The sequence below is a fragment of the Phyllopteryx taeniolatus genome, chromosome 1 (genome assembly GCF_024500385.1).
Source record: "Phyllopteryx taeniolatus isolate TA_2022b chromosome 1, UOR_Ptae_1.2, whole genome shotgun sequence".
Taxonomy (NCBI): domain Eukaryota; kingdom Metazoa; phylum Chordata; class Actinopteri; order Syngnathiformes; family Syngnathidae; genus Phyllopteryx; species Phyllopteryx taeniolatus.
The window spans coordinates 37,016,768-37,041,598 of record NC_084502.1 but is presented as its reverse complement, the minus strand read 5'-3'; the positions used below and the strand labels follow the sequence as shown (position 1 = coordinate 37,041,598).

Below are 24,831 nucleotides of genomic sequence, written 5' to 3'. Positions count from 1 at the left end.
ATTCACACTCACATTCACACCTACGGGCAATTTAGAGTCTTCAATGAACCTACCATGCATGTTTTTGGGGTGTGGGAGGAAACCGCAGTGCCCGGAGAAAGCCCACGCAGGCACGGGGAGAACATGCAAACTCCACAGAGGCGGGGTCGGGGATTGAACCCCGGACCTCAGCAACTGTGAGGCAGACGCTCTAACGAGTCGATCACCGTGCCGCGCTAAGAAAACAATTTTACTAAATTGGAATAATAAACTATAAATATTAATCACTGGAGTCACTGATGGTGTTGTGGTACGCTCGCCTGACTTTGGTGCGGGCAGCATGGGTTCAGTTCCCACTCAGTGACGGTGTGAATGTGAGTGCGAATGGTTGTCCGTGTCTATATGTGCCCTGCGACTGACTGGCGACCAGTTCAGGGTGTAGTCCGCCTTTCGCCCGAAGTCAGCTGGGATAGGCCCCAACGACCTGTGACCCTAACAAGGATAAGAGGTGTATTTTTGTATTCTGATTTATTGAAAATTTCAGTCAGACAGAACAAAGTTTTAAAGGGAATTGGTAGAAAAAAGGAAGAGACAGGGAAAAGATAACTAAATATAGGAAGAGAAGACAACAAAAGACAGTACACTAGCTGTAAAAAAAGATAAGGAAAATAAATCATTATATACAAAGTAGAATGACAGATGAGAGTGTCGTATGGGGCAGTCATGCTTCACCCTGTGAGGGAAAGACAGGACAATATAGGACAGGACTGGAATTGGACAGAACAAGGAGAAGATGCCTGCAATGAATAAACCAGTTAGCTTTTTAGAGAGCTAGCTTGTTGAAATCTGGCTCGCTGACAGTAAATTATGTCACGTTTGAGCATTAACATAATATTTCCAATACATTTGACCACTCCCCCAAAAACTAAACAAAAAAACTTAAATTAGCTATAATTTGCTAATTTTCGACTAGTTTCAGTAAAAACTGAGCATTTTTTTATTTGGAAAGGCAGAGGAGTTGGCACAGTTATTATAGCCCATTAGATTGTACAGGGAAGCATAGTCTGCTGAGACTTGAGGATCGACATGGCTCCAGACTCACTGTGCAAATTGTAAATGGTTTCTGGTGAGGTAACATTTTGCTTTTCAAGGACTGTTAATGTGTCCTTTAGCAAGACAGAAGAGCTGTACAGTCCACTCACTATTGTTATCGCTACCCTTACTCAAACTCAAAGGCTTCTGTACTCAAACAACTCGAATTTGACCTACAATTAAAAAGTATCTGGAACTTGAACGAATTAAATTAGAGACAAACATGAATATGGGGGGTTTGTGTGTTAGTTTGAAGAAAAAAAAAGTCATGTTATGTTCTTGCCTTCTCTTTATAACTATAGCCATAATAACCACCATGTTGTCTCTCTATAGATCATCCTGATTTATGTCTTCAGAGGCTGGACACTTGAATGCCATCAAACTGAGTATCAACTAAACCAGGAGCAATGTTGTCCAAAGTGTCCAACTGGTAAGACTGTATCCATTTCAAGTTGGTTACAAGATGCTTGAAGTAATGTAGAAAAATCTGTGCTGGTTCGTCATTCGTGATAAAAAATTGTTTTTTTCTGTGAAGCAATTTTTACATTTTAATCTAGGCTGTCAAATCTAGACAGCTGCAAGAGAATAATTCTATTTTTGTTCAATTACATTTTAAAATGTTAAATAGCTGAGGCGCTGTGTCAATGTTTATTCTATTTCATAGCGAAATATACTATATTGCCAAAAGTATTCGCTCACCCATGAAAATAATCAGAATCAGGTGTTCCAATCACGTCCATGGCCACAGGTGTATAAAATCAAGGACCTAGGCATGGAGACTGTTTTTACAAACACATGTGAAAGAATGGGTTTGGCTGGGCTTGGCCCCTAAATTCCAGTGAAATGAACTCTGAATGCTTCACCATACCAAGACGTTTTGGACAATTCCATGCTTCCAACTTTGTGGGAACAATTTGAAGCTGGCCCCCTCCTTTCCAACATGACTGTGCACCAGTGCACAAAGCAAGGTCCATAAAGACATGGATATATATATATATATATATATATATATTTATATATGTATATATATATATATACGTATATATATATATATATATATATATACGTATATGCGTATATATATATATACATATGTATATATATATACGTATATACATATATATATATATATATTTATATATATACGTATATATATATATATACATATATATACAGATATATATATATATACACGTATATACATATATATATATGTATATATATATATATATATATACATGACACGGGAAAAAGTATAGAACACATGAAGAAAGGGAGGTGCAAAAAGGCATGGAAAGCCAAGAAAACACCTAAAATCTACCAACTGGCGAACACAATTTTTGTTGTTAGGTTTTGGGTGCGGAATCCAAAACTGATCTGTTTTTCTCTATCACGTCAAGTTTTTGAACTATAGATCCCAGTTTTCTTTAAAAAATGTGAAAAATTATGTACTTAACAGATATTTGCTTGTTTTATAAAACTTTTCAAATATTGACCTAAAATGTAATATGAAAGAAACAGGCATGAATGCAATGTGTATTTAACAGTATTATGTTTTACAAAGGATATGGCACAAATCGTTTTAATTCCTACTATGCTATCTTTCTGTTTGCAGATATTGATAGTACTGACTTATTGGGAGCTGCACACACCTCTCACTGCACTGTCTCAATTGTGACTGCACAAACAAGTTGCCACGTAGCTGTAGATGAGTCCAATTGTAATCAGGTGGCAAGTCTTACTACAGCTAATCAGTGGAATTTTGTAAGCTGTGGAGAAAATGCTTGACGTGCTAGAAAAAAACTGACTGCAATTTTGGAAGCAGCATAAAAATCTAACTCAACAGAATTTATTTTTCAAATTGTTCCCCAGTGTATAATCAAACATCAATCAGCCCATTGTCAGTGCAAATGAATATCACCTGGTTCAGTCCTAATTGATGGCCTACAAAAAGGTTTTATTGCCAAGGTGCGAGTCAAGAAACATCTCATGATAGGTAAGAGCAAAGAGCTGTCTCAAGACCATCGCAAACTAATTGTTGCAAAACATAACGGTGGCATTGGTTAGAGGCGCATATCTAAGCTTCTGAACGTTCCAGTGAGCACAGTTGGGGCCATAATAAGTAAGTGGAAAGCCAATCATAGCACCATAGATTTGCCTCGATCAGGTGCTCCTCACAAGATTTGTGACAGAGGAGTGCAAAGATTAATCAGAATAGTTGTTCAGGAGCCAAGGACCACCTGTGGAGAGCTTGAAAAATTGCTGGAATTAGCAGGTACTGTTGTCACAAGGAAAACGGTGAGTAATGCACTCCGCCGCCATGGCACGCTCACCACGCAAGACCCCATTGCTGAAAAAAAAACGAAAAAACGTCAAAGCTCGTTTAAAGTTTTCTGAACAACATTTGGACAATCCAGTTAAATACTGGGAGAATATAGTATGGTCAGATGAGAGCAAAATTGAACTGTTTGGATGCCATAGTGCACACCACGTTTGGAGGAGAAATGGCACTGCACGTCACCCTAAAAACAACAGTAAAGTTCGGAGGTGGGAACATGATGGTGTGGGGCTGCTTTTCAGCAAAAGGTAAACTTCACATGATTGAAGGAAGGATGACTTGGCAAATGTACCGAGACATTCTTGAAAAAAATCTGCCGCCATCTACGAGGATGATGAAAATGGGTCCACAAGGGTGGACATTTCAGCGGGATAATGATCCAAAACATACTGCCAAGGAAACTCTCAATTGGTTTGAAAGAAGAAGAATAAAAGCTACTAGAATGGCCCAGCCAATCACCTGACTTGAATCCAATAGAAAATCTATGGAAAGAACTGAAACTCAAGGTCCATAAATGAAGCCCACAGAACATTCAAGATTTGAAGACTGCTTGTGTGACGGAATGGGCCAAAATCACACCAGACCAATGCATGAGACTTGTTTCTCCATACAGCAGAAAGTATTAAATAAATACCAGTTGGCGTGTTCAATACTTTTCCTCAACTGAGCTTATTTGTTCTACTATCTTTTTATGAATGAAGTATTGCCAAAAGATGTATTGGCCCCCTTCTCAAATTCAGCTAGGTGATGGTCAAGAATTTTTCACACTGCAAAAAGTAAAGTCTAAGAAAGTAAAAAAGACTCGTTAGTAGGATATTGCTTTTATTTTTATCCTAAAAAAATACAAATATCTTATCATTAGTACAACTATGTAATACTGATGGATTGGTTTTAGCATGTTCAATAAATTAAAGGTGAAGAATGTCAGAGGCCCTTGCATCTGATCAGCATGATTTTTGCAGCCCTTGGAAGAAAGTTTGGGATAGGTTTTTGCCATGGTATCATTAGTGTCATTATACAGATACTTCATGCAGGTATCGTTTGAAGTCATACTTTTTAAAAACAATTCTGAGGAAAAAAAAGTCATAGTCATAATTTAAAAAGTCGTAAAGTCATAATTTTGGTAACGTGACAGCAACTATATTTACTGAAAGGGCTCTCCTAACAGGCAATGAGTGAGATTTCTTTGGGACTATACACTAGTTATTTCTGTAGAAAATAAATGTCCCAGGCATATTGAGTGACTTGTAGTTTGTGGTTATTAAAATTACACACATTCTCATGGACATCTGTGCATCTGTTCTTTACAACAGGAAGTCATGTTAGGAACGAATGTACCAAAGGCGGCAGCACATCATGCCGACTGTGCATGAACAGAACCTACATGAATATCCCGACTGGGCTTAAACATTGCTTTCCATGCACAAACTGCAATGCAGGTAACCCTCATGTCATGTTTTCCATTATTGCTAGACATGCACAATATTGCCAAAAGTATTCGCTCACCTGTCTTGGCTCACATAAGGTCTGAAATGACATCCCGCTGCGTCCTGACCTTAACCCGATAGAACACCTTTGGGATTAATTAGAGTGAAGACTTAAGAGCCAGCCCTTCTCATCCAACAACAGTGTGTGACCTCACAAATGCACTTCTGGAAGAATGGTAAAAAATTCTCATAAACACACTCCTTAACCTTGTGGACAGTCTTCCCAGAAGAGTTGAAGTTATAGCTGCAAAGGGTGGACCAACGTCATATTGAATCCTATGGATTAGGAATGGGATGTCACTTAAATTAATATGTGAATCAAGGCAGGTGAGCAAATACTTTTGCCAATATAGTATATTTCAAGTTGTATCTACAACTACAACTCGGTTGTTCATAAAATTTTATTTCTGGAGGTAAACATACAATACAGTGGAACTTCTAAAGATGGATAAACACACCCATTTTTAACATCTTTAACTGATTTTTTAAATGTGAGAGACCCAACACATGATGAGGAAAAACTTGGCACGTGCTTATTTTTTTATAAAGTGCCATATACATATGTCCAACACAGCACACGACATACGTAGCAATATCTCTGCAGAGAATCTCGAATCTCCTTCCTCAAACCAGTTGTCTGGCGTAGTACCAAGGCTGACCTCAGAGAGGCAGCATGGTGCCACAGGGCATCCAGATTGCCGGAAGATCCAAAAAATTTATCTGAAGATACAAAAAACTTATCTGTTGACTAAATCTGGGTAGCAAACTTTTTCCATATTTATTGTGTTGAGTGGCTTTGGAGACATGTTATGCCAACAGTCAAAACAACCAGTTTATTCGTGTTCGGTAACAGCACGAATTTCAGATGACTTCCTAATTGGCTCTTGTTCTGTTTCACATCACACTCTGAGGACAAGCACTATAGAAAATGGATGACTGTCAAAACCACATTCTACTCGTACTTCGTAATGTTGCAATAAGTTTGATTTGACGTGGAGCACACAGATAAGGATTTGCAGTCATAAATGTTGAACAGGCTTACAATTTCTGTGTACTCCGCGGGAGAGGAGTCTTTGGCCTTGAAGACAACAAGCCATCTTGGCAAAATGAAGCTCCTTTCCAGAGCTCTACTCATTGAGGAGGTAGGCGCCCAAGATAAAGGCATCAATATTCGCAAACCCTGTCTCAGGTGAAACAGCGACATTGGATGAGATGATGAAGATGAATTTTTCTTGGAAGGAAATGTGGAGTATGGAAGCATTTCACACCGGCTTCATTTTGCGAGCAACATACAAGCCACATTCGCATCATGACAGCCAATCAGCATCGAATGGACTACGTCACACACAGCGTCCTGTACGGTTGTTGAGCAGATGAAAATGGAGGATGTGATTGTTGCAGTCTGTGGGCACACTGAGCTGTATGACAGTCCATGTTGTCAGTACTGACCGAGCAAGAAAGGAGCAGGCTTGGAAAGTTGTGAAGGAATGAAGCTGTCATACGTGGTAAGTGTATTTATTCATTTACTTGTTTACCGCTGTTGAACTGTTAACCAAGATAGCAATAGCATTAGCCAAAGCTTTAGCACAACCACCGGCCACCTGATTACACAGACACACACTATTTATTTCTATTTACAGATGAACTATATCAGACAGATGAAGGGGAATGGGAGTTGGGTCAAGGAGAACAGGATGCCGCTGCCCCTCCTCATAGACTGCCTGGCCGTATGTACATACATTTGGATTGAAGTGTACTACATGTATAAGAAATTATGGTATGCTTTTCTCCATGACTAGCAATGTATTCCATCCTTTTCTGTTGTTGTTTTTTTTTTTTTTTTTGTCTGGGCTACGATTTAAAAAATTTAAGTTATATTCATTATAACTGCTTTGGTTTTAATTAGTATTATTGATTCTTCTGGACTGTGTTGCTGTATTTTCTTGTTCAGGTATTCATTTTATATTGTTTTAACCCAGTGTTGGTGACCTTAAGTGACATGAAAGGCACCCAAAATAAAATATATTATTGATATAATTAACAAATATAAACTTTACAAACTGCTTTTTATCACCAAATTGTGTTTCCATTTCATACAGGAAAGAGGAATTGTAAAAGGAGCAAAAGTATTGAGGAGGAGATTGAGGAGCAACTTCTCCATCTCCTGAAGGAGCGTACTAATGTTCCTACATCCCAGCCCCCACCACCACCCACTGCGAGGATATACTGTTCATGACAAGCACGATTCCTTCCTTGAAAAGATTGCCACTATAGCGGAAAGAATGTCAAATTTCAACTTCATAAATTAATGTATGAACAGAGTAGATTTACTCTAAATTAAGACCAATTGGATCAATAATGTCTGGGTTGCAATCTTTTCCAGGAAGGATTCAGGATTTTATTTTTTTATTTTGTTTATTTTGTTCTAGATGGATGTTTAATTAGTTTTTTTTTCAATAAATCCACTTTTACTAATATTTGTCTTGTACATTTCATCCATCCATCAATGCATGTTCTGTACCGCTTATCCTCACTAGGGTCGCGGGCGTGCTGGAGCCTATCCCAGCTAACTGCGGGCAGGAGGCAGGGTACACCCTGAACTGGTTGCCAGCAAGTCGCAGAGCACAAACAACAACAATACAAACAACCATTCCCAGTCACATTCACACCTACGGGCAATTTACAGTCTTCAACTAACCTACCTTCAGCTGCCCCCTGCTCAAGTGTGTGCCACCAACGTGTATGTGTTCACTGTGATGGGTTAAATGCAGAGAACAAATTTCATGTGCATGCATGCATGTTCATGACAATAAAAGGTGATTATTCTTCTTCTGTGGTGGTGTGTTTCAGAGACGCGTGAGGGAGAGTTGGAAGAATAATTTTGTATATTTATGTAAATATATGTTTTCTCACAGTGTGATTATTGTATCGTCACGGTGTAGGCTTTTGGTGTATAACTAGAGGTTAGTCTTTTTTTATTCGAAAGGTTTTGTCCGTGCCTCGTGGCGAGGATGGCGCCGCCTGAGACGCCACCGTCTCTGAGGCACGGTGTGCGGATTGTGCCACAGCCTAGCTTCACGGTGGAGCAAGTGCTGCTGGCTGTTGGCGAACAGGTGGGATATATGCATATCTCACATGCATCCCGCATGAATAAAGCGGTGGTCGTGTTTTTTTAAACATCAACAATATGTAACGGAATTTATAGAGAACGGATTAATTCTAAATGACGAGTTTATCCCAGTTTCCCCGCTGGCCGTACCGTCAACACGGATAACTGTGTCGGGCGTCCCTCCGTTTATTTTGCACGAGGCGCTGGAACGGCAGCTGAAGCGTTTTGGTAAGTTTGCTAGTGGTTTTCGTAATGTCGGGCTAGGATGTAAGGATGAAAAACTGAAGCATGTTCAGCCATTTAGACGACAGGTTTTCATGTTTTTAGACTCTCAGACGCAGACGTTGGATGTTTCTTTCCGTGTTCGTCATGAGGAAGGAATGTATATGGTGTTTTATTTAAATTAAATTAAATTCTAACGCTGTATGAAAAGGCTTCCTCAGCTAAGGAAAATTGGGGAAAGAGTGAGGCATGTTGTGTTGGTAATCCAACACAGGCGACTGCGTATGGTCTCCCTGGTGGCCTTACATGGGGAAATAGTGGGTTGAGAATTCTGGGGATTTATTTGGGTGACGACAAGATGGTTGCTAAGAATTGGGAGGGAGTGCTGGGAAAAGTGCAAGCTAAATTGTCTAGATGGAAATGGTTGCTAGCTCAGCTGTCCTATAGGGGAAGAACTCCGATTGTAAACAGTCTCGTCGCTTCTCTTCTGTGGCACAGACTTCAGGTGTTAGCACCCCCACCAGGACTGATTAAACAGCTACAGAAGATGCTGGTGGACTTTTTCTGGTCTGGTCATCACTGGATGAGAGCGTCAGTCCTGTATCTCCCTGTGACGGAAGGGGGGCAGGGCCTTATAGACATTGCCTCCAGGATGGCTGTTTTTCATTTACAGACGGCACAGAGGCTGTTGTACAAAGACTCAATCTGCTGGTCAGCAGTCGCTCGTCTGCTGCTCCGGAGGGCCGGACGGCTGGGTTATGACAAACATCTGTTCCTGTTGTCCTTGGATGGACTGACACCTTTTTACAGTTCTGTCTTGATGCTTGGCAGCTTTGGACTTTACTCGAGCCTCTGCAGAGCCTGGATTGTGGTTGTTTGAAGAGCCACTATTCAATAACAGTTTTCTACCTTTGAGTGATTTTTTGTCTGACACTATGAGAAGCGCTTTCAGGGAGGCAGGGATTGTGAAGATGGGACACTTAATCAGGACATTCCCAGAGACACTGGCTGAGAGGACTGGTGTCCACTCCAACCGAGTTCTACAGGGTCTGGTGAAGGAGGTGTGGCAGTCGCTATCAGCAAAACACCAGGACTTTATACGGAATAGTGATTTAGCTCACCAGTGGAGTGAGGGGGCTGAGTACGTTTTTCCTCCTCTTGGCGTGATTCCTGCTGTGGTGGAATGGAAGGAGCAGAGTGGAATCGTACTGTCCCTAAAAACTCCACAACTTGGGAACTTCAGCTCCTGTAGTGGAAAGCGGCTGTATGAGAGTTGTGTAAAGGTGCTGAACAATGGATCGCTCACTGGAGTCAGAGAGTTGAGGTGGACAGAGGTGTTTGGTTCGGAATTTAACTACAGTGTACCTAGATGCTCAGGCTATCTTGGAGGCTTCCTTGGAAGACTCCAGAGTCAGCTGTTTCGAGAAAGCCAGGTAGCGGAATTGAGGATGGAAATCCATCGTGCTCCCAATAAAATCATATTCTAATTTCTATCAACCATGAACAACTTTCTGACTGACTGGAAAGCCACGCGTGTCAACACAAACAATTAATGTGACCCAATAACAACGACGTAATAGGCTGAATACTCTTATATCATCATTCAGTTAGAATTTTTCACAGACACCTGTGGAACTGTTGCTGTACTCATGACTCAGTAACAACGTGTGTGGACACAAACAAATTCATTCGACGGAAAAAAGTCATTTTAACCCAATAAAAATGATGTAATAGGTTGAATACTATTATATCATCATTCAGTTAGAATTTTCACAGACACCTGTTGAACTGTTGCACTAATGACTCGGAAGCAACGTGTGTGGACACAAACAAATTCATTCGACGCAAATAAGTCATTGGACGGACCCAATAAAAAGTGAAGTGAAGAAATTAATCAAAGACGGCAATGGCGTCTGTATTACGAACGGCGGCGGAGGGTGGGAGGCACCCTCACTGAGGACAGCCAATCGTGAGTGTAGAGAGTTTATGGTGTACGCTGATTAGCCATCCTAATAATTTAAGTGGACCCATCAGCGAACCCTGAGTATGGCTTCCCATGGGGCGTATTGGCTTTTTTGTGTAGAAAACATTTGTGTGTCCTTTTAACTTCTACTTTGGCTCCATCGTTTGGACAAATAGTGGTTGTACATAATTGGTTGGTCTCCGTTTCTGGCTCCCTCTGCTGGACCTTTGCAGTCGCTCATTTCTGGCACCACGTAGTGGACATTTGTAGTAACTTATTTCTTGCACCATCTGGTGGACATTTGTAATATCTCTAGCCAATTCCATTAATGATTTTCTGAACATGTATCTGATCAATTCAGCTATAGTTTGTACCATCAGACATGCACATTTATTACATTATGTACTATTTAAGCATATTGTGCCACCAGTTATATGCATTAATATTACATTATGCCACCACTCGACACCCACTGATCGGATTCAGGTTCAGGACCCGCAACCTGAGAACGAGGCAAGGGCTCAGGCAAAACCCCAAAAAGGGACTCCAAGACCTCAGCATCAGAATCATACTCAGCATCCTCCACAAGCGTCACTGGGTCAATCAGGCAAGTAAAAGAGAGGGCCGGTTTAGGGTCAGGCACAGGTTCTGGAAAGGGAGCTGGTTGGCTAAAATGACTTAATGAAGAAGCTGTTCGCTGACCAGACTTAGTGATTGTGTGTGTGTGTGTGTGCGCGACACCATAGGATAGGGCTAGTGTTACCATATCCACTGCCAAAACAACAATAGAAACACCTGCAATTTACCGCAAGGTGTTTTCCCAATTTAGAAGTTGGCTGAAATATCTAAGTTTGGGCAATCATAATTTAAGAGATGCATGACAAAGCAGTTGTTTTTTGGAGTCTGTAAAGTAAACACTCGCGGGGCTGTTTTTTTTTCTCCCCCAAATCAGTCATTTTGATTGGCTCGCGGAGGCTACGTGCGCGGTCATGTGACTGCCTTGTGTCGTTTGATTGGTGGACTTGAGTCAAACGTCACTGTGGTAACGTTGGATTGGTGCAACGGCGCCCTATGCGGAAGTCGAAGATGGAGTCTAAAAAGTTGACTTCCTCCTCTAACTGCTGCGTAGTTTGCCACGGCGATGATTATGCTACCACCCAACAGCAGCCAATGCCAGGTTGCATTAATAATCAATTTTCCAAGCTCGTAGGCCCCATCTCTGGCGACTTCAGCAACTGTTTCAACCACGACTTCAGCAGTTTTGACAATGGCAAGTCCCACTCTTTCCTACCAGATGGATTCGTGTTCGTTAATTCAGTGGCTACAATGCATCCACCTTTCTTCAGGAGAGTAACGGGTTCCATTGTTAAACATCTTGTTTTTTTCCTACACAGTCAAACACAACCCACAATCACCTCTTTTCCAGCGCACAAACTTCGTCAGAAGGCCTGTCCTTCTCCAATAAATATCTTGGTGTCACGAACAATAGTAATTTTAACCTTCACCCACCAGTTTGTAGAGGCAGCTGGAATTGGAAGGCATTAACCTTGCCCATCTGCCACTTCTGTCGTTCATCCATGTAGCTTCCTGCTCAAAGGTGTCATACTGACCTTGATGGTGCTTGTCACAGTGTTCCTTACCAACTGGCACCTCTCCACAATTCCTTATGCCCAGGCCAATTGTGCGGACGCTCTTGTCTTTGTTACAGATCATTCGCCAGACCCTGGGATTCACGTAGAGGTAGGACAACCAGTAACCGGTTGGGGCGAGGTGATGTTCTTTTGAATACATGGTAGACATAAACTGGTACTTTACCCAAAAGTTAGATGACACACTTAAACAAAGGATGACCCAGTCTGGTGCAGTCATAAATCTGTCTTGTTAAAATGGTCCCCCGAATCTCCTCTAAAGGACAGTGGCGGGATTTACCCATAAACCAGTCCATTCCATTCAGTGCATCAGACGTTTCAGTTTATCAGTTTATTTTTGAAAGGGGACAATGCAATTTCATAAAACACATGAAGTACACATGGTTAAAAAAGCCAGAATTAGCCAGAAGGCTAGTTTTCATCTGTAGTCCCCTGGCCATGATGTAAAAAAGCAGTAAAATACATCTACAAGACTGTCATGAACATGGTTAGGGCGACGGCGAGGAACGCAAGGCAAGAACATGGTGGACCCAATTGCAGGGAAGCAGGGAGGCAAGGCAGGAATGCGGGAATCTCAAAATAATAATATTTAATCACAATGATAAAACAACTGGCGACTATGACAAAAACAACTGGCGACTATGACAAAAAACAACTGGCGACTATGACATGGCAAGACATGTGACAACGACAATGAACCGACAAGGACTGAAAGAAACCAGGGAACTAAATACAAACAAATTGACGAGACAACGTGGAACACCTGGACAAGACACGAGTGGCTGGAGAGAGCTGATTGGTCGACACAAAGTAGACGAGAACAGGTGGACACAACAACCTAATGAGCACACGACAAACATGGAACACAAGAAAACATGGAACAAAACTAAACACAACCCAAACCAAAACACAGACCATGACACAAGACAATATAATACAGGATACATAATCAAACTGTACTATTAAGAGATAATAAAACCATAATTTTTTTGATTATAACAAAAAGACAACATAACATACTTGTATTTTAGTGTTGGCAGCTATAGGTGTTAACTAGCCACAATTTCAGTTTTTTTGTGAAGGCCTTGTACTGGTTATGCAATAGTTAAAGTGACTAAGAATCATCGAATGCAGGTAAATTTTTGCAGCTTCAGTTGACATTTCATTCCGAATTGCATGAAAATTTGTGAGGTTTAATTTGATATTTTTACACAATTTGTCAATATGGGCTTTAAAGGAAAGCTGTGAATCTATTATTAACCCAAGATATTTGTATTGGCTGACAATTTGCATTTTTTCTCCATTAACAAGTATGTCGGGGTCAGGTGATACTCTATTTGTTTTAGTGAAATACATGCCTACAGTTTTAGAAACGTTTAGCTGTAGACAGCACTCCTGCAACCAAGTTGTGACACAGGACATTGTATTAGTGAGTTTAGCAGCAACAGTATCTTTGGAGCGACCATGAACAAAGAAAACTGTGTCGTCTGCATACATTACGCACTCTGCTTCAGAGCAAACAGTGGGCAAATCGTTGATATAAAGACTAAATAAAAGGGGGCCCAATATTGATCCCTGAGGGACTCCAGAGGTTAGCCTAAGAGACTCTGATCTGCAGTTGTTAACTGATACAGATTGTGTTCGGTCATGCAGATATGATTCAATCCAGCTCACAGCTTTGCGAGAGAAGTTAAATTTTGAGAGCTTGGTAAGAAGAACAGAGTGATTTACTGTATCGAAAGCTTTCCTGAGGTCCAAGAACACCGCCCCTACAACTCCACCCTTGTCGAGAGAAGATTTTTACCAGCGAGTAATACATCCCAGTTTACTTCTTGGATGGAATCTTGGAAATTTTGTTGTTCATGTTTTGGTATCCTATTGGATTCAGTGGTGGCCAAGGGTTTGAAGCGGTTTTTATTTAATTTTCTTGAAACCATTATAAGATTGTGATCAGACAATCCTGTGAGCATATTGTATGGCTTCAAGATCCTTTCTGGCCTATTAGTAAAGGCTAGATCAATCTGAGTTCGGGTGGAGTTTGTAATTCTCGTAGGGCCATTAATAACCTGAGTCATATCCATATCATCCATAACCCTTTTCAATTTTTTCCTAACTTTGTTAACTTCCCAATTAACATTTAGGTCACCCATTATTATCACCTCTTTTGCAAGATTGAGTTGTTTCAGTAACATTTCCAGCTTTTCATAGAAAGCGGCATTTGATGAGGGAGGCCTATAAATAACTACAAGAATAAAAGACATTTGCTGTGACAAAGAAACAGTTAGTCCAAGAAATTCTAATCCATTCTCATCTGTAACATGTATTTCATTACAATTAAAAGTGTCCTTGGCATAAATCATAACACCTCCTCCCTTAGAACCCTGTCTGTCGTTTCTAAACATTTTATAACCAGGTACAGATAGTATTGCTGAGGGTGAAGATTCATGGAGCCATGTCTCAGATAGGCAGAGGAAGTCAATATTTGAGTCAGTGAGAAGGTGATTGACCTGATCACTTTTCGTTAAAATGCTTCGTATATTTAAGTGTGCACAAAGAATGCCTTTTGGTTTACGTGTTGAGTCCCATATTAATTTAGAGTTATTAACGGTTTGGAACGCTCTCCATTTCCGGTGCTTTAGTATTGCGGGGTTTGGCAGCCCCCTGTTTCTTTTATTGGCAATGTTTGCATATAGCTTTACGCTGCCAGCTTCCGCATCAGCCGTCGGTGGTGGTGGTGGTGGAGGCCCAGCCGTCGGTGGTGGTGGTGGTGGAGGCCCAGCCGTCGGTGGTGGTGGTGGAGGCCCAGCCGTCGGTGGTGGTGGTGGAGGCCCAGCCGTCGGTGGTGGTGGTGGTGGAGGCCCAGCCGTCGGTGGTGGTGGAGGCCCAGCCGTCGGTGGTGGTGGTGGTGGTGGAGGCCCAGCCGTCGGTGGTGGTGGTGGTGGAGGCCCAGCCGTCGGTGGTGGTGGTGGTGGAGGCCCACCCGTCGGTGGTGGTGGTGGAGGCCCAGCCGTCGATGGTGGTGGTGGAGGCCCAGCCGTCGGTGGTGGTGGTGGAGGCCCAGCCGTCGGTGGTGGTGGTGGAAGCCCAGCCGTCGGTGGTGGTGGTGGTGGAAGCCCAGCCGTCGGTGGTGGTGGAGGCCCAGCCGTCGGTGGTGGTGGAGGCCCAGCCGTCGGTGGTGGTGGAGGCCCAGCCGTCAGAGGTGGAGGCCCATTGGCACACATGATAACACAGCAAGACAAGAAGAAACCGCGTCAAAAAGGTTGTTTGGAATCATACGCCCAATATTGAGCCATTTTGACAAGAAAGCAGTTGAAGTTGAAGTTGAAGTTGCGCCGCCGACGAGGAGCTCCCTCCGCTGCGGTGTGACCAACTAGCTGGCGGCACGTTAGCTCGGCGGCTAGCGAGGTTAGCCGAGTAGAAAGAGGAGGACGCGTTTCACATCGGCGGATTTCGCTGCCTCGCCAAAAGGTCTGCCGCGCCGGCCGGTTCCCTCACACCTGGGCGATGGGTTGTGCTCTTCGAAGAGGAAACCGACACTTCGAGTTCATCCAGACAGAAGCGCTGCAAGTTCCCGGGCGCAGGCTCAAACTCAAACCGCCTTTTAGATGTCTCGCCTTCAAAAAGATGACTCAGCATCATCCGATGGAAGGGCGCCTGGACCAAGGACGTGATCGGATGTGGTCGGGGACGTGACAGGTGTTGGTCCAATGTTTTGTGTTGTGTCTTATTGTTTAGAACATTATGTCTGGGAAAAACCCTCCTATTTTCAAATAAATGCAGGAGCGACGGGAGAGATTGTTTAGAGCGTGTTGAGAGACTGTGATCTGAACAATCTGCCATACGCCCTCCTCATGAGAAAAAGAAACCAGTGTCTTCATTCCTTTTGTGTCTATTTTTTATAATGTTGGGTAAGATAAATCCAACAGACTCCAAAAAGGGTGGGTACTCTGAACTGCTGTTTGGCACATAGGCACAAACAACAGTCAGGACCCGTCCCCCCACCCGAAGGCGAAGGGAGGCTATCCTCTCGTCCACCGGTGTAAACCCCAACGTACAGGCGCCGAGCCGGGGAGCAATAAGTGTACCCATACCTGCTCGCCGCCTCTCACCGTGGGCAACTCCAGGGTGGAAGAGAGTCCAACCCCTCTCGAGAGGAATGGTACCAGAGCCCAAGCTGTGCGTGGAGGCGAGTCCGACTATATCTAGTCGGAACTTCTCGACCTCACACACCAGCTCGGGCTCCTTCCCTGCCAGAGAGGTGACATTCCACGTCCCTAGAGACAGCTTCTGTAGCCGGAGATCAGCTCGCCAAGGTCCCCGCCTTCGGCCACCGCCCAGCTCGCACTGCACCCGACCCCTATGGCCCCTCCCACATGTGGTGAGCCCATGGGAAGGGGGAACCCACGTTACCCTTTCGGGCTGTGCCCGGCCGCGCTCCATGGGTGCAGGCCCGACCACCAGGCGGTCGCCTTCGAGCCCCACCTCCAGGCCTTGCTCCAGAGGGGGGCCCGGGTGACCCGCGTCTGGGGAAGGGAAACCTGAATCCATTTATTGTACTCGTCATAGGGTTTTTTGGAGCCGTGCTTTGTCTGGTCCCTCACCTAGGACCTGTTTGCCATAGTTAACCCTGCCAGGGGCATAAAGCTCCAGACAACTTAGCTCCTAGGATCATTGGGACACACAAACCCTTCCACCACGATAAGATGACCGCTCAAGGAGGTTTAAATTTGTTCAAATGAAACAAAATATTTGTAGTCCACCTGGCAGCCGTCCTCAAAGAGCGGATGCTCTGTGGAATGATGGTCTTCACCCCAGGTCTGTACAGGTGAAATCTTCAACGGGGTGGTAGTCGTTTGTCTGGACGGCTTCTCCGCCAACAATGCTGTTCCAAGACAGATGCCTCTTCCTTCTTATGTGCCGCTCTCTAGCGTTTTCTGCAATCGTCTAAACAAGGAAAAACCTTATGCTAAACCAGCAGAGCAGATAACTGGTCAGTATGTCAATAGGCATTTTACAGGCGAGGCACTGTCACCGTTGTCCTTGATCTAAATCTTCTTTGTAGAACGACTATTTCAGCGCTGCGGCAAAAAGGTTATTTTCCAGGAAACACTATTCCTCAAAGAGAAATGTATTAAATCAACTCAGGGTCGGCTGACACAAAATTTATCAGTGAGTAGAGTTTCACAGTCGTTTGGGAAAAAAAACAAAACTATAAACTCACCCTCAGGTTCTGTTGGGCTTTCCATGCTTTTGGTCAACAAATAAATAATGCCTTTTATTTGTCCCTAAACGCTTCCAGCCCCACATTGGGCGCCATGTGTCAGATCTCACTTACCCCAGGCTCCCCTTCCCCTTAGGCACTGAGGGAGTCCTGAGTCTCCGTTTTAAGGGTTAAAGCCCCCCGTTGTCCCTGCATGTTACACAGTGGACCGTAAACGACGACGGGAACTTGCTTAAGCCGGTGTCGAGAGAGATTCGCCTAGGTTCTCACAGCCGCTTATGAAGCGTCGGCCCCTCTTGTGTTAGGCCGCACCTCAACAGAGTAACCATAGCAGATGTCAGGTGAAACCCTAACCACACTTCTTTAAAGCTGCTCTCTCTAACGATCCTTTGCACCTAAGAAAATTAGACTGTCTTGATATGGTAGTCAGGACCTATTATTATTTTAATTACAGCTGAAACAACCTTTCAAAAATAGGAGTAAGATAATCATAGGATATGATGGTAATATGTTATGTCTGATGACATGGATAACACTGCGCTTATAATTCTTAACATAAAAGGAAGGGAAATGTTTTTCAGAATCAGAAAAAGGCACTTCAATGAACAGAATTTAGCAAGGGCACAAGCATCAAATAATTAATATGAAAATAATAAAATTCACGAAAATGAACTTTATGTGAAACAGCTACTGACTTACAAATGAGATAAAATATTCCAAGCTGATCCTCTGAGATGAAAGCCAAAACAGTCCAAAAACATCAGTTCAAGAAAAGCAGTTGGTTACATTCAAAGTCTCAACAGATAGTAAATGAAAACAGTCCAAAGTGTAAAAATCCAAAGCATGATAAAAATTCAAACTAATCGGGAGAAGCTTCATCGTGCAACAAGATAATGACTCAAAACATACTGCCAACACATCAAAGGACTTCATTTGGGGAAAAAAGTGGAAGGTCTTAGACTGGCCACGTCAATCACCGGACCTTAACCCAATAGAGCATGCATTTTACCTCCTGAAGAGGAGACTAAAGGGAGAACCCCACAGAAACAAACAAGATATGAAAGAGGCTGCAGTAAAGGCCTGGAAAAGCATTTCTCATGAAGAATGCAACAGCCCGGTGAAGTCAATGGGTCGCAGGCTTGATGCAGTTACTGAGTTACTGCAAGTAAGGCTTATGCCTCCAAGTATTAAATGTTATTCACTTTAATTTAATGATCTGAAACCCAAATGTCTTCAGTATACAACAAAAAAAAGGAATTGACCTTGCCGTGCCAATGCTTTTGGAGGGAACTGTACATATTATTTATTACATTATGCACTTTTTAAGCATATTGTGCCACCAAGTCAGATGCAATAATATTACATTATGCCACCACTCAACAGCAGCCTACCTTTTTCATAATAACCTGACCGATGCTAGCATTATCTTTTGTATATGTTGGTTGTATGTTTTGTGTCCCTTTTTGATGTACCGTTTCTCACTGTGGTTCTAGGATCTGGTCTGGGGATAAAGAGGGGGTGTACCACGGTCTCAGACGCAGTGTGTAAACCACTTGATGGATTCTTCTGTGTGGACCCTGTTGCGGATGGCTGTCTTGAAGCACGGAAACACACAGAATGTCGAGCAGGACAATACATCAGTCTAAAAGGTTAATTTCTTACTAGTTGCTTGTATCTGTCTTTAACTTCATGAAACTGAAATGTTCTTGTTTCTTGTCAGGACTCTATAGATATACCATGCTCAACTAATCGTTCTGATGCTTTTTTTAAAAGGAGCTACCTATATTCAATGATATCTAATACATTTAAATACAGTGCATCTGTACAGTAATCACAGTACGTTTTCAACATTTTCTTATGCTACAGCCTCATTCTGAAATTGATTCAATTAATATTTTCCCTAAAAATTCTACAAACAACTTCCCATAGGCTTGATGACAATGTGAAAACGTTAGTTTTTTTAATTTTTTTTTAGATTTTTTGGATTCATTAAAAATAATCATAAAAAAAAAAAGTCACATGCACAGTACGTCAGTATTCACAGCCTTTGCCATGAAGCTAAAAATTGAGCTCAGGTCCATTCTGTTTCAACTGATCATCCTTGAGCTGTTTCTACATTTATTATCAGTCAGTCAGTGAGTCAGTGAGCCCATTCAGCAGGGGACCGAACCAGCGGGACACCACTGACCCCCCTAGAAACAAGGAGGTCCAGAGCCCGACAAGTCCCAAAGTCCCAAAGGGAGGGACACGGGCAACAGACCACCGCACCCCCATGCCCAACCCCCCATCACTCCCCAACCTGCGAGCCCCTCCGCCTCCACCACCCCCAGAGAGCATGGGGGCCCCACCCATCAACAGGGCCTAACGCAGCAGCCAGAAACCACCCAAAAAACGGTTGTAGCCCGCCAAAGGGAGCCCATGTTAAGCGCCCGACGGGCGAGGGCGCCAAGAGAGGGGAGAGGAAGGCCGCTACACAGTAAGAAAGTTCCCATGAGACATATAATTAGCTGTTGTAGTAGGAACTTTGTTCTTTTTGATAATATGCAGTCTTGTTGTTGTTTAGCATTATAAAGTTGGTTCCTAAGTAGGTCTGTCACATGCATTGCATATTCCTTTGTGAGTTAGATTTTTATCTCAAATTCGCTTTCTAATTTTTGTTCGTTTTTTCTTGTAGGAAGAATATGAAATGATTTTGCCTCTAATTACAGCTTTCCCTGTTTCCCAGAAGTAACAATGGGGATACAGTTGTAGATTCATTCATATCTAGAAAATCTTACCATTCCTTCCTTACAAATATATCGAACTCTGGATCTTTCAGTAGAGAAGTATTAATGCGCAAGGTTGGAGAAGGTATAATGTTTGGTTCAAGTTTGAGGCTGAGAGAGATTGGAGCATTATCGCTAATTATTATTGGATGCATTTTGGAAGTGCTGTTTTGAGCAATTGAGTTATTTGTGAGAAAGTCGTAAATTTTAGAGAAGGAGCGGTGAACTGAAGAAAAGAAACTGTATTCCTTTTTGTATGATTTTATTTTATTTTTTTCTCCATATGACGGCAAGCCCAAAATCATGGATATATTCATCTAATATTCGGGAAGACTGTGATTGTTTGAAATTTTTTAAATTTGACCGGTCTTTGATTGGATCAAGTACTATATTAAAGTCGCCACCTAAAATAATTGTTGAATTAGCTGACAAATTGGTCAGATGTGAAAAAAGTGTGTGAATAAAAGTTGGATCATCAATATTAGGGGCGCATACATTAACTAATGTGTATAATTTGTTCAATATAGTTGAATGAACAATTATGTATCGGCGTTCTGGGTCAATTATTGTGCTATCTAGTGTAAACAGTAGTCTATTATGAATTAGTTTTGAGACTCTTTGTTGTCTGCTGTTATAGCTAGCTTAAAAGGACTGACTGAAATTTAAATCGGATAGGTAATTTTCTTCAGATTTTGACAAATGGGTTTGTTGTATGAAGAAGAGATCCGTTTTTAATTTTGTGATATAATCCATGATTTTAATTCTCTTTGTCTGTGAACGAATACCATTTACATTCCATGGAACAAAAGTTATACTTGACACATTAATGATAAGTGTACAATTGTTATAAGTGAACAATCTATATGAGTGTATCATCTATAAGTGTGTGGGAAAGGTAGATAACTCTCAGAAATATGTCTCATGGGAACTTTCTTACTCTGTAGCTGGTAATATAAAGTTGTGTTAGGAGGTATTATGTATTGAGGGATTGAACGTGTTGTGTATGAGTTCAGCATAGCTAAAACATGGAAACGGAAGACAAGGGAATATATCACACGAGTTAAACATACAAGCACAGGTAACATAAGAATACATATGTGTACGGTGGGGGCAGGGAGGACGGAGTGAGCATTCGGTAAGTGGGGGAGCGGGGGGAATAAAGAAGGGAAAAAGAAGTACCAAAGAGAAAGATAAGTAAAAAGATAACAAGGGAAATGACCCATGTCAGTGAGTGGAGGGTGCAATAGGAAGTGCACAATTCCCTTTTGTTTTCCCGAAACAAATTACTACATGTTTTTTCTACACTATATACCAAATATTAGAGCAAACTTGAAAGGAATACTCATCTATTAGAAGAGCCAAGGGGTGACTTTGAAATCACGGAACAGTTGACCGTTTATGTATAGTTAGTCCACTACTAGTGAGGTGTGTTTTCCTTGTTGCCGGTGTAGTGTACTGACTAAAATGTGTTAAACTGTATTTGTTTGAATTGCTGTTGTGAAAACTAGTTAAAAGTTTGTTTGGTTCTTTGTGTGGATGGATACTGGGGTGTCCTGCGTCCCGAGGGGTCTGTGAACATTTCAGGTTTTTTTCTTGTTTTAATGATTGATTGAAGGGGTGGTGGTCCAATGGGATTGGGGGAAGGAGGTGAGTCGTGGAGAGGAAGAGCGGGAGATGCGGGACCAGAGGGAGAGAGTTTTTTTTGGGCGGGGGTCTGCACCTGGTTTTTGGACACGAACGGATGATCGGAGCCTATTTCATTCCTGCAAGACACAAAACGGAGATAATTTCTTACATAACATGTCTGTTCACCCCTCAATAAAAGAGGCTTATGAGAAGTTTCGGAGCACCCCAGATGACACAGCTGACCTAAAAAGAGGAACAGTCTGGTTCACTCGAGAGAAGCCCTTAGTGCTGTCTCCTGGGGGCGTTGCAAAAGTGGTTGGCGTGCCAAAATTTGTGGGGGGGTTTTCTGGTCAGGCTGTTCTTGTAGAACGTCCAGAGGAGGGTTACTTCCCTGAAGAACTGTTAGTGATGCCCGTTGTTGATAAAGCAAGTGCTGTTCATTGTCGTCGTATCACAGTAACTTTGAGAAATTTATCAAATCATTCTGTGACATTGAAACGTGGTATGCAAATTGCTCATTTGCACAGGGTGGATGTAATAAATGCAGTCCCTGAAAAGAAGTCCTCTAAGCCGTCCACATCTCAACTATCCCCCTCGTCTTTCAACTTCGCAGATTCTCCTGTGCCTCCTGAGTGGAAGGAGAGGCTGTGTCAAAGAATGATGGAAAGGAAAGAGGTTTTCTCCTGTAGTGAGTTTGACGTTGGTTGTGCAAAGAGCACACAACACAGCATTCGAGTGACGGAGGACAAACCATTCAGAGAACGCTCTAGACGCTTACCTCCAAAGGATTTGGAGGATGTGAGAAAACATTTAAATGATTTGAAAGAAGCTGGAATAATTTCAGAGTCTAGAAGCCCCTATGCGTCACCTATCGTTGTGGTCCGAAAGAAAAATGGGACCATACGTATGTGCGTGGATTACAGGACATTAAACAGGAGAACAATTCCTGACCAGTATACAGTCCCACGTGTGGAGGATGCCCTGACATGCCTGAGTGGTAGCAAATGGTTCAGCGTGCTTGATCTCCGAAGTGGCTACTATCAGATCCCTTTATGTGATGCTGACAAAGAAAAAACGGCATTTACCTGTCCGGCAGGATTTTATCAATTTGAGAGAATGCCACAAGGCATCTGCGGAGCACCAGCCACGTTTCAGCGTATCATGGAAAGGACGGTTGGTGATATGAATCTGCTGGAAGTGTTAGTGTACCTTGATGATGTCATTGTTTTCGGGAGAACAATGGAGGAACATGAGCAGCGCCTTCTTAAAGTGCTTGACAGATTAAAGGAAGAGGGACTTAAATTATCTTTGGATAAATGTCAGTTCTGCTGTCCCTCTGTAACCTATCTTGGGCATGTCGTTTCTAGCAATGGCATTGCTACTGATCCTTCAAAGATCGAAGCTGTGAAGTCGTGGCCACGCCCAGAGAACATCACTGCTCTCCGTTCATTTCTTGGGTTTTGCGGATACTACCGACGGTTTGTGAAAGACTTTTCCAGAGTCTGTCATCCGCTCAATCAGCTACTGCAGGGCTGCATTGTGACTGGAAGGCCAGGAAGAAAGACTAAAATGGAAAAGAACAACAAAGAGAAAGAGAACTCAAAAACAGAGTGGTACCACCCCTCAGAGCCGTTTGGGGCTAGGTGGAATGAAGACTGTGAGAAAGCTTTTGAGAAATTAAAGGTCAGTCTTACAGAATCACCTGTCCTAGCAATCGCAAACCCAAATCTGGCTTATGTTCTGCATGTTGATGCAAGTAGAGAAGGTTTAGGAGGTGTCCTCTATCAGGACCAAGGAGAAGGTTTGCGTCCGGTTGCATTTGTAAGTAGGAGCCTCTCTCCGTCAGAAAAAAATTATCCCACGCATAAACTTGAATTTCTGGCTTTAAAATGGGCTGTCACTACCAAGCTGCATGATTATCTCTATGGAGTCAAGTTTGAGGTTCACACAGACAATAACCCGTTAACATATGTCTTAACCACTGCTAAGTTGGACGCAACAGGACATAGATGGTTAGCGGAGCTATCAATGTATGATTTCAGCCTGAAATATCGCTCTGGAAAACAAAACATTGATGCAGATGCCTTGTCACGGCGTCCTCATGCTGACAGCGATGTGTCTGGTGAAGAGGAAGTGTCCATGTCTCCTACCAGCGTCCAAGCTGTCTGTCACATGTCGTCAATTAGAACACCTTATCCTCACCGTTGCAGAGCTGTGGATCTCCTGGGCTCATCCAAGCATGCTGTACCTAGAGCTTATTGTAGTGTGTTATCTGTAAGCACTCAGCCACTGCCCCAAATGTCTTTAGCTGACATCTCACATTCTCAGCAGGAAGACCCATGCATCGGAGAAGTGTGGTGTGCTGTTGTGCAGAACTTTGCGGACCGGGCTAACAAACGAAAACATCCGGATGTGTCATTGTTGTTAAAAGAGTGGGAAAAGTTAAAGGTCAAGGACTCTGTACTGTACCGAATCAGTAAGCCTCCCAACAAACCAGTTCGACAACAACTCTTACTCCCACAGAAGTTCCGAGAAACTGTTCTTCAGTCTTTGCATGACCAGTCAGGTCACCTTGGGTTTGACAAAACCTATGGGTTGGTGCGAGAGAGATTTTACTGGCCTCGTATGAAAACACAGGTTGAGACGTATTGTAAAAATTGTCCAAGGTGTATTCAGAGAAAAACGCTGCCCAAGAGAGCTGCTGGGTTGTCACATCTTACCAGTGAGGGGCCGATGGATCTTGTCTGTATGGATTTCTTGACAATTGAGCCTGACTCCAGAAACATTTGTAATGTTCTTGTAATTACAGATCACTACACACGTTATGCTCAAGCTTTTGCGACTAAGGATCAAAAGGCGTCAACAGTTGCTAAGGTCCTGTGGGAACAATATTTTGTCCACTATGGTCTACCGAAGCGAGTACACTCGGATCAAGGCAGAGATTTCGAGAGCCGCCTCATTCATGAACTGTTGAGTATGCTTGGTATAAAGAAGTCTAGAACCACACCCTACCACCCGCAGGGTGACCCGCAACCTGAGCGTTTCAATAGAACTCTTCTCAACATGCTCGGTACTCTTGATGCGCAGGACAAAAGTAAATGGAGTAAATACATCAGTCAGCTGGTGCATGCATACAACTGCACGCTAAATGAGTCAACAGGCCACTCGCCATATCTTCTCATGTTCGGTCGAGAGGCTAGACTGCCAGTAGATGTGGCATTTGGAGTCTCAAGTGATGGTACATCCACCAAGTACTATCTGAAATACGTCAAAAACATGAAACGAGAATTACAGACTGCCTACCAGCTCGCCGAGAGCATGGCTAGAAAAAAAAATGAAGGGAACAAACAACGCTACGATCAGAGAGTTCGTTTCTGTCC

At 42.8% G+C, this 24,831-nt stretch overlaps 1 protein-coding gene across 7 annotated transcripts in view; it reads left to right on the top strand.

The window, feature by feature from the left end:
* The window catches only part of LOC133486927 (tumor necrosis factor receptor superfamily member 14-like), a 46,788-nt gene that overhangs the window by 8,270 nt on the left and 13,687 nt on the right, over window positions 1-24,831 (top strand). For all 7 annotated transcript variants that reach the window (XR_009791156.1, XR_009791162.1, XR_009791158.1 and 4 more), the window contains exons 3-5: window positions 1,405-1,501; window positions 4,723-4,848; window positions 18,554-18,709. Coding sequence is in view for 2 of the 7 variants with exons in the window: in XM_061792789.1 (XP_061648773.1) it covers window positions 1,405-1,501; window positions 4,723-4,848; window positions 18,554-18,709 (379 nt within the window). In the remaining 5 variants the exon portion in view is untranslated. The remainder of the gene's footprint in view (window positions 1-1,404; window positions 1,502-4,722; window positions 4,849-18,553; window positions 18,710-24,831) is intronic.